We start from the raw sequence: 11402 nt of genomic DNA, 5'->3' as shown, positions 1-11402 counted from the left end.
TTGTAAAATAATTGTCAACTAAAGCTTATCATCAATCCAAAAGTTCTAAAAAAGATTAAAAAATAAGGAAAAGCGGGTAACCCGAGCCCACCTGGGTAAGCCCAGTTTTCATATAGCCTGACCGGGCTAAAAAGCCCGGATGTAATAAAAAGTGTTTAAAATCATACCCAAGCCATATAAATTTTTGGGCTTGGCGGGCCAACCCAACCGGGCTAGCACATTTTGACACCTCTAGGTCCACTCATGATAAATATACTAATAAACATAAAAAATAACCCATCAATCATAATAAACATAAAAAATTAGTATATATATATATATTAAACCAAGTTTATTGAGCTAACGAGTCGAGTTTTGAATGAGTAGTTAGTTCAGTTCATTATCAACCCAATTTAAAACATATAATCCATATTTTTATACATAATCAATACATAATTAATGATGTAATAACAGTATATAAAACTCATATATTATCATATATAATTTTTTTTCCTTTTATTTTATTTGGTTCAATTTTATATTCCCCTAAACCAGAACTAAAACAAACCAGTACCTGAAAAGCTCAAGAGAATTAGAAGAGATTTCACTGTTCTCACGAGCACAAACAACAAAGGATTCCAATTTATACGCACCATGGTAGAAAAAGATCCAGACTTGGCAACTACTTAACATTGCTATTTCCTAACAAATATAATGTCCCAAAAATTTGTGTTTCCATGGTATCCCTATCCCTATGTCATAGACAACAACATATAAAAGATAAAGTTGAAACTTATTCTTCATCGTATCCATTAATTGGACATCTAATAGTTTGATTTATTCATTAATTAAAACTATTGGATTTCCATAGAATTGATGGTTATGATAAAGAGTAAGTGAATCCCTTATCGACATCACTACTATGGTCTCATTTTTTCTTAATTTTAAAAACAACAATTTCTTTATTGACCAGTATGATTTAATCTAAAACTTAATACTCACGTTGATCCTTACAACTTTCTAAGTCTATCAATTTGATTTTCTAAAAAGTAAAAACTCAAATTAGTATCCAAAGATTGTAAATCTTAGTCAATATAGTTTATGTTAGGGATCATAAATAATCCTAAAAATGTTAATTTAACTAATATTTGATATTTTAGAATCATTTTTTATTTTTTAATTTTTAAGGAACCAAATTAATACACGCAATTTTTTTTTTTGAAGGGTAAATGTAATTACAATAGGGTAGACCATGTATTTTGATTGGTATTTACTCATGACAGTAAATTGTAATTTGGTTTTGGGTTTAAGAAAGCTACTAGCTTCAAGCTAAATCAACTAATGGCAAATACTTGAAGGTTGGTTATGCATATATGCAAATTATACAAGTTTTCTCAACTTGTTCACTTTCAATTGCATTCCAAGGTTCCCTTTGCTTATTTATATATATATATATATATATATGATAATTAGTAATGGTATAATTGATATAAATTCCCTCAATTAATACAAATTTGATTATTCTCTGTCTCTCACATATCACCATTGTGAAAACTTGAATTATGGCTATGGAAGAAAAGCCTAAGCTCCTCCATGGAACAATTGAAGCTACCATTTTCAATGCCTCACCTTACTCCTCTTTATTTCCATTTAATGTGAGCTATGCACATACATATATCTATTTAGAGCAATGCCTTATGTGTAACAAATTTTGTTAATTTTCGACAACTTAACTCTTTATAATGTAAAGTGCTCCATCATGGTTCCAGGATACCTCATGGAACCAGGATAGAATAGTTGTCCTTACTCCTTAGTCTAGTACAAGTATGTTGTTGTGTTATGAAAATCAAAGTTGTCGGAAAGTAGTATAAAGTAGATATTTGCGAAAATATTTGTTACAAAGATATATGTATATGTTAATTTATACATGCTGCAAGTTTTTGCAGTGTTTTTATAAACTACCCTGCATGGATCTTTCTTTGTTTCAGTGTATACGCACAAATGGAAAACCTGCTTATGTGATCATCAAGATAAACAACAAGAAGGTTGCGAAAACGACCGAAGACGAAGATCGAATATGGAACCAAACATTCCAGATTCAATGTGCTCATGCAGCTGATTCAACAATCACCATTGTACTAAAAACATCACTCTCCACACTAGGGAAGTTCCATATCCAAGCCATGCAACTATTAGAGGAAAGAAATATGATAAATGGGTTTTTTCCTCTCCTAATGGAAAATGGAAAACCAAACCCAAAACTCAAGTTAAGGTTTTCATTATGGTTCAAGCCAGCAAAACTAGAACCAAGTTGGGAAAAAGTACTAAGAAATGAAGAGTTTCAAGGGCTTAAGAATGTTACATTTCCACAAAGGTCTAATTGTGAGGTTAAACTTTATCATGATGCTCATCATTCTTCTGCATTTCAACCTCCATTTGATGTATGTGGAGCTCCAAGAAAGCTATGGGAGGATGTCTATAAAGCCATTGAGGGTGCAAAGTATATAGTTTACATTGCAGGGTGGTCCTTCAATCCCAACATGGTTCTGGTAAATTTAAAGTCAATTTTATTATATAGGTTTCATGTAATTGTAAACGAGCTGAACCGGAGCTCAACTCGATAAGAATTTTTTGCCTAGAAACTCGACTCGAGTTCGAAATGAGCTATATTACCATATCAAATTCGGCTCGACTAAAGTTCGCTAACTGTTCGATTCGACTCGCTAGCTTGAGTTGATTTGATTTGTCAAGAGTTCGCGAACTGTTTAGTTCAACTCATTAGCTCGATTTTGTTCAGTTCGTCAACTTGAATGATGATTATTTATTTAAAATGTATAAAATTAAAATTTTCTACATGTATATATATACAATATATATACATATCTATACAAATATATACAATCGAGTTAGTTTATGAACCTAGCAAATTGAACTGTATTTGGCTCAAGTTTGTCTCGTCTATTTAACGAGCTTAATTTTTAGCTCAAGTTCGACTCATTTGATTCATGAACCAAATTTATTGAGTTAAATAACGAGCTGAGTTTCAAATGAATGTCAAGTTGGTGAGATTCATTGTCAGAGACCAAAAGAGTATTTTAGCCTTCTTTTTATTCAAAAGTGCTTGTATTTTATTTTATTTGGTAAAAATTCATTTCATGTTTCCCTTTTATATGACATGTATTAAGGTTTGTGTATCTAATATGTTCCTTGCATAGGTTAGAGACCCTCAAACAGAAATCCAACATGCAAGAGGAATAAGTTTGGGAGACCTATTGAAGAAAAAAGCAGATGAAGATGTTGCTGTTAGAGTTATGCTTTGGGATGATGAAACTTCTTTACCCTTTATTAAGAACAAAAGTGTAATGGACACAAATGATGAAGATTCTTTAACTTATTTCAACAACACAAAAGTAATATGCAGAAAGTGTTCAAGGTTACACCTTAAATTTCCTACACTCTTTTCTCACCATCAAAAGACTATAACTATGGACACAAAAGGACCTAACTTTGTTAATGTTAGAGAACTTATGAGTTTTGTTGGTGGCTTAGATTTGTGTGATGGAAGATATGACACAGAGAAACATTCATTGTTTCAAACACTCATTAGGGAATCTCATTGCTATGACTTCTATCAGCCAAACATTGCAGGATCCAGCCTCAACAAAGGAGGGCCAAGGTTGCCTTGGCATGATGCTCATGCTTGTGTTATCGGCGACGCCGCTTGGGATGTGTTAACAAATTTCGAGCAAAGATGGACAAAGCAATGTGATCCTTCACTTCTAGTCTCTGCTAGCACTTTAATAACCCTTATGCCGAAAATAGGTTCAAGCAATTCAATAGAGAGGGATTGGAATGTTCAAGTATTCAGGTCAATAGACCATTCCTCATGTAATAACTTGCTGAGCAAGTTAACTGTAGAGAGGAGCATACATGAAGCTTATGTTGATGCAATTAGGCGCGCCGAAAGGTTTATCTACATCGAAAACGAATATTTCATTGGAGGGTGTCATATGTGGGATAAAGATAGGAATTGTGGCTGCACAAATCTAATTCCAATAGAAGTTGCACTCAAAGTGGTGAATAAGATCAAAGCAAAAGAGAAGTTTGCAGTGTATATAGTAATACCAATGTGGCCACAAGGAGTTGTTGAAAGTGAACATGTTCAAGATATATTGCATTGGACAAGGGAAACAATGTCAATGATGTATAAGTTGATAGGAGAAGCAATACAAGAAAGTGGTGAAACAAGAAATCCAAGAGAGTACTTGAGTTTTTTCTGCTTAGGAAATAGGGAGCATAAGGGAAAAGGAGAGTATCTTCCACTAGAATCACCACTTCCTCAAACACAATACTGGAATGCACAAAAGTATAGAAGATTCCTTGTTTATGTCCACTCCAAACTCATGATAGGTAGGTACTATTGCATTATTCTTCAATTATTATTTGCACTCCATGTTCAACCACTAACTCAAATTGCGGGACGCATCACGTGATGTGGCTGCAATATTGTGGTTGTGGTGACCGCCGCAACTACATCACACTGCAATTGTGGTGTGACACTGAATCACAATGACATGACCGCATCAGGCCATAACGTAACCGTATCAAACTGTCTTTGGGCCGCAATGCAACTGCATTGGCCGCAATCCACATCTCGACGGCCGTAATCCACATCTCGACGGCCGCAATCCACATCTCGACGGCCGCAATCCACATCTCGACGGCCATTGCACTCACATAATAATTCACACTGCAATGGCCGCAATCCACATCTCGACGGCCGTAATAACCGCAATCACAACAACTGTAATCATGACCACTAGTGCAATTTAAAACACTCATGTTCACTATAGGAATTTCTTTGTGACAAGGGTTAAAAAATGTTCACTACTTAAGTACTTGTTGAGTAACTTATTGAAGTTATGTAAACCATTTTCATGGAATATCAAATTTTAAGTCATACAACAAAAACTAAGCCTTAACCCCACTAGATATGGTCGACTATATAGGTCGAACAACGTCATAATATGTTGGAAAGTAAGTCCCACATCATCTATCTCGTTCTCTTAGCCGTGGTTTAAATATATGTGAGGTTACTCCTCTCATTACCAATTGATTTTAAGATGAAACTTTAACATGGTATCAGAGCCCAACTTCTTTTCCATTGTCATGTGCAAAATGTGGTCTCTTCGCCTAGTCCGACAGTCATTCTCTAGAATGATTGTTCATGATAATTTATTTAATATCTCAATTTAGAAAAGGATAAACATGAATGCCAGTATGCAATTGCTGATTTGTGATAGAAATTTATTAATATTCTTGGCTAACATATTATTTTCTTGAACTTTCTCACTAGTGGATGACCTATACATACTAATAGGATCAGCTAATGTGAACCAAAGATCCATGGATGGAAAAAGAGACACAGAAATTGCCATAGGATGCTACCAATCTCATAATGAAGTTGATAACAAAATGAGCCATAGTGATATTAATGAATATAGAATGTCATTATGGTATGAACACACAAGTAGTGCTGATGCATTATTCTTAGAGCCAGAAAATTTGGAATGTGTTCATAGAATGTGTTCAATTGGTGATAAAATGTGGGAAATTTATGCTAGTGAAGAAATTGTGGATATGAAAAATGTGCACCTTGTAACTTACCCTATAAGGGTTACACAAGAAGGGTATGTTAAGGACCTAAGTAATGGAATTTATTTTCCTGATACAAAGTCTCTAGTGAAAGGAAATAGGTCTATAATGTTGCCCCCTATGGTTACAACTTAGATATACAATTTGAGATTTCATAAGATAAATATACAAGTGTTGTGATTTATGAGGAAGCTGAATAAATAAAAGAAAAAGTCTTTTATGGTGTTCAATCATATTTGATGTAGAGATTTCCAAATATTGAAGTAGAATAAGTTTCTATTTTCTATTTTTTGGTAACGGAATTTTGGTGAAAAAATATTTATTGGTGTTATCAATAAGACTATAGTCGTGTAGTCGATCATCAGTAGAGGATCTAGTCATGACACAAATACATATCAAAATTTTGCAAGTCTCCATAATAAAATCGTAACCATAATTACAATTACATTTTCCAATAGTTTTTTACAATTACAATAAATATGTGATCTCAAATTGCGGCCCCATTTTGGTAATGTTGCAAATGCAAATGTATATAATCTTTTTGAATTTAATATGTATACACCGATACTGTAATTGTGTTTTATACTATGGTCACCTTATATCATTCATATTTTAATTATTATTGACTCTCAAATAAAAGTAATACAAAAATCAATAATGAATGATGTGTTGTGACTGTAAAAAACTTTACACCGACAATACATAGATATTAAAGTCATAATCTTTTTTTAAACTCTTCTTTTCCACATCTTTCTACATTTTTCTTCTATGAGCATGTAAAGCCTTTTCATGTTATGTTGAAGAAAATACATTTAAATTAAGATATTAAATATTCTTTTGGACAATTACAAATTTTTTTATTTTAAAATTTAAAACTAACTTCTTCTATTTTATATTTTGTGTTACATTCATAGCCCTTACAAGTTACAACAACAAATCCATTTAAAGAAAGCAGATTAAATTATAGCATTGCATGTATATATCATGAATTTTCATCCCCCATTTATTATCCATGGGCAAAGAAATTTACACAATTTTTCTTTCAAAATACTATACTACCAATAATGAACAAATAAAAATATATTAAATAAAAAACATGTTTTAAAAATAATATATTGTCCATAAGAAAAATATGTGTACACAAATAAATATTTAAAAAAAAGATTTGATACGTATATACTGACAGTGTAAATTTTTTACACTATTAACAAATTATCTACCATTCATATGTTAACTATAATTAACTCTCAAACAAAAATAATATAAATCAATGCGAGATAGTGTACGGTCTATATAAAAACTTTACACAATAGGTAGGTCTTAAATTCTTTAAAAAACATTATAATATAAAAAAACACAAAAGGTGGATATGGGGTGAGAATGTAGTAACATTCTTTTCCTATTCTCTCCTAAATGAAAACTTGCATGAAAATACATACACCACATTATATTTAAAAATAAATATAACTATATTTTTTAATATTATCATTTATAACTATATTTGAATTAAAATTAAACTTTTAATATGTTAACAATGTTTTATTGATTATCTCCATATACATAATCCCCACACAAGCATTTCTCATTCTAGATTGAGGTCAAGTTGGATACTAGTCTTGTTGACATGACCAGAAAAAATAAAAGCATCATCATTTGTGATTCTTTATAATGTCAACTCGTATTTCCATTTTTTGATATTTAGTGTATAGTTTTTATGTTATAAAAATCTGACATGATATTAGATTTGAGAGAATGATATTAATGATCATTCCTAATTTTAGAGTGTTCATACTAAAAACTAATATCCATCACAACTTATATTGTTCATATCAATGAATTTTATCTATACTTCATCATGGAAATCATCTATTTTAAGAAATTATAGTTTTCACGTAATAAGAATGAATATAAATCAATGTTATTAAAACCGGATCGGTCATCAAAACGGTGATGGTACTGGTTTAGTGGTTCAACCAGTGGTTCAGTAATTAAACCGCTTAGGATTAAACCGCTTAAACCGGACATACATGCTTATATATATATGTGTAAACCTGTAACAAAATTATCTAATATGTAAATACTCAAATTTATAATTCATATTTATAGTCAAAGTAATAATTCTCATAAACAAACAACTTTAATAAATCCAAAGTCTAAATTACAAATACAAATAGTAATCCACAAGAACTTGTCTTACTTAACAAACTCGAAACATATGACGCAAGTTCATAACTCAGTCTACAAAACATATTTTATATTTAAAACTTTAACACCAAAAAGTCAAAGTTGTTTCATATTGAAGTTCCATTTCTTCACCATTTAAGTCCAAAGCTTGACTAATGTTGTCTTCAACTAGGTTCATATTGCATCATCATCATCTTCTAAATTTAATTGATCTACAACAATATCATTTTTTCATACATCAATTTTCGTACAAGTTAACAATAAAATAAATTTGTTATTAGAACCAAAACTGATAATGCAATAAAAAACATTACATGTATGAAAAAAATAAAAAATAAAATAGTTATTAGTTTGCATCATCATCATCTTCTAATTCTATGTGGTATGTGTCTATGTGGGGTTTTTAAAATTACATGTATGAACTGGTAGGTTCAATCAAATTTCGGCCGGTTCACCGGTTTTTCACCAGTTTACACCGGTTTTGATGCTTAGCCGGCACAACACTTGTTTTGTACCGGTTATGGGACTGGTTGACCAGTTCTCCGGTTGAACCGGTTGGTCCGAACCGGTTTTAATAACATTGATATAAATTACTAAACTTTATTTATGGTGACATCATCCTCCTTCTTGATGTTGTGTGTTGTTTTTTGTCAATAAAGAAACTCTTCTATCTCTTTCTCTTTCCTTCTATGCTTCCTTTATTGATGGCTAATAGAGTAACATTTCTAGGCATAAATAGAGACAATATTTCAAGTCATTTTTCCTATCTTTTCTGATTATTATAGTACTTCCATCACACTATATATAAACCAATAGTCTTTTTATTTTATTCACAACTCTTCATTCAAGAGTTATACTATTCAAAACAAAATAGTATATTTCTTCATGTCACAAAAGACATTTCTTGCATTTTGATGTGTGGATGGTCGATTCATATTCCAATTTTTTTGGTTTTTAATATATGTCATGCAAATCCGCCTGCAATTGGACTTACGCCCCTTCGTGATGCGGATAAGTCCCTAAAGACTTCACCTAATACTACACCCCTCCGTATAGAACGGGCCAAACTAAAAGCCTCAGCATGTGTTGCTAGTTGTGCAATTTTTTGTAAGCTAACCGGAATGTTGCCGTATATTTTTATATAGTCTTTGAGTATTTTTTTACATTTTGAAATACTAATTTGTAAACTCTCTTATGTGTATTTGAAGTTATATAGAGTCGACCACAAATCCAGATAAAATATAAAGGTTGTGTTAGATAATTAATAGTCAACACAACACTTTATCAAATCTCTATGATATAGATAAAAATATTATAATGTTAATGTTAAGTTGTTACCAAGAAACAATACGTTGTATCGCTCGAGTACAATGTCAAAACAACAAGAGGGACACTACATAACCTCTTGAATATCATTTGTCCTTGTGTGAACAAGTGCTAGTAAAGAAACTGCTTCACGAGTCAATGATATGAATCAAAACATGAAATATATACACCCCTACATGTAAATCAATACAAAATAATTAACACAATGATTAGGACGAGGATCAATTTCATGTTTCTATAAGAAACTAAGTAAGCAAAAGAAAATGCAAGAGAATTATACACTTCAAATTTTAAACTATAATACACAAATAAGTCAAGATCAAGAAATAATATGAATATAATGGTAGATAAGAACATAAATGAAGAAAAGACAAGAGAAATACATTTTTTAATATTTTATTAATTAACATAAATTTATAATAAAACATTATGATATGATTGATTATTATTTATTTTTAGAAATACCAATTTGTATAACAATCTACATAAATAGCAACAAACTTGACACGCTTCTGTATATACTTAGTAATTTAAAGTAAGCAAGATATAAAGTAATACGTTGCACTAAATAAGATCTATTGTATTTGATATATTAAGCAAGATTTGATAGCATAAATATTTATATATAGTCAGTATTATTTATATATTTGATATATATTATATATCCTTTATTTGTACTAGCGTGTTGACATGCACTCTCGTGTCTGTCAACCCGCTTTCCTATTGTTTCTAATGTATAGCTTGTATTTTATAAATTCAAATATAATTTTTTGCGCTAAATTTACGGTTTAATTTATTCAATTGGTCTAATATTCAATTTTTTAAATACACTTTTAAAATAAGAAGATAATAAGGATAAAATAAGAAAATAATATTATATGATTTTTTGGTATAAATAAAAAGATATTAAGAACAAAATAGGAAAACACAAATTATACCATGATGGGTGGTTATTTTGTGTTTTCCCTTTATTAATAGTATAGATTACTAATATATCAGAGATGATGTTAAAATTTAAATAAAAAATATATAGTCAGTATTATTTTATCGATATATATATTATATATTCTTTATTTGTACTAGCGTGTTGACAGGCACTGTCGTGCCTGTCAACATGCTTTCCTATCGTTTGTAATATGTATTATCCATGCTATAAGTGTCAAATATAATAAATTATGGTAGATATTGTAATTTTTAGTTGAAATATTTGATTGAGGTAATTATACAATCCTATTTTTAAGAAACTGAATATTTAAATAATTGAGTCACGTGCAATTAACTTTGTAGGTGGAGTGTATAATTAGTAGGTTGAAGTAGCTGGAAGATTATATGATAGTTGGTTAGTAGGATGTTCTTTAATGATAAGACTACATTTATGAACACTTGTTCATAATGCTAATAGCTTAAAGACATGTATAAAGGGACTATGAAGATGAAGTATATGTTGTAACTTCGAAACTACATTTTCATGAAATTGAGGGTTTTTCGACATCGTATTTTATAACTAATGGTCTTGTCACAGATAATTAATAATTCAATGAAATATGCTCTATCTCCTTCATTGGGATAGAATCCCCAATGTTGTAATAAATTGAATCATGAGCACGAAAGGTATAAGTACCACGTCTAGTTGTGACTAAGTTGTTATCAAGATAAACTTCTAATGAAGTGAATGCAAATATATGATTATAACATCTATATATAAAGATGAAAATATAACTTATACAATAAAATTAGAAGTTATAAAATATGAAATATGAAAACCCAAAATAACTTTAGCATGTAAGCAACAAATAGTTTGTATCTCATGGTGAAAACCTAGGATTGTACCATGTACATGAGGTTGGAGTGGATAACTGGGATGCAATCATTCTTTATTATCTTGAAAGATTGTAGTTGTGTTATATCTTGATTAGAAGGTGTATATCATGCTTGTATACCGTTATAGGGAACATGGAAGGTTATTGATGAAAATTGACCAACGATATTTTTCAATAATGACTGATGCATTGATAGGTTTTTCATGGTTGGAAGAATGAATAATTTTAATTAATTATTTAATCTTTTATATGAATATGTACTATGTACTTGAGTATGAAAATGAGATGATCACGCTTCATTGTAATTTATTCCATGACAATGTCCTACCCTAAAGTTATAACCTAAACTAATAGTTTAACACACTTATAAATATAGTGTGTTAAACTCCCCTTGCTAATTCTCGTTGTCTTTCCTCTATGTTCATGGTATTTCTTTTT

At 30.6% G+C, this 11402-nt stretch overlaps 1 protein-coding gene across 1 annotated transcript; it reads left to right on the top strand.

Annotated features, from left to right (window-relative positions):
• Positions 1491-5839, top strand: LOC109357430 (phospholipase D alpha 4-like). Its single transcript, XM_019601391.1, has 4 exons — positions 1491-1634; positions 1968-2528; positions 3195-4389; positions 5336-5839. Exons 1-4 carry the CDS (start codon positions 1542-1544, stop codon positions 5767-5769), a joined length of 2283 nt encoding a protein of 760 aa, XP_019456936.1. The 5' UTR covers positions 1491-1541; the 3' UTR covers positions 5770-5839.

The sequence above is a fragment of the Lupinus angustifolius genome, chromosome LG09 (genome assembly GCF_001865875.1).
Source record: "Lupinus angustifolius cultivar Tanjil chromosome LG09, LupAngTanjil_v1.0, whole genome shotgun sequence".
In the NCBI taxonomy this organism is placed as follows: Eukaryota; Viridiplantae; Streptophyta; class Magnoliopsida; order Fabales; family Fabaceae; genus Lupinus; species Lupinus angustifolius.
The sequence above is the reverse complement of the archived record's forward strand: the minus strand, read 5'-3'. Positions and strand labels throughout refer to the sequence as shown.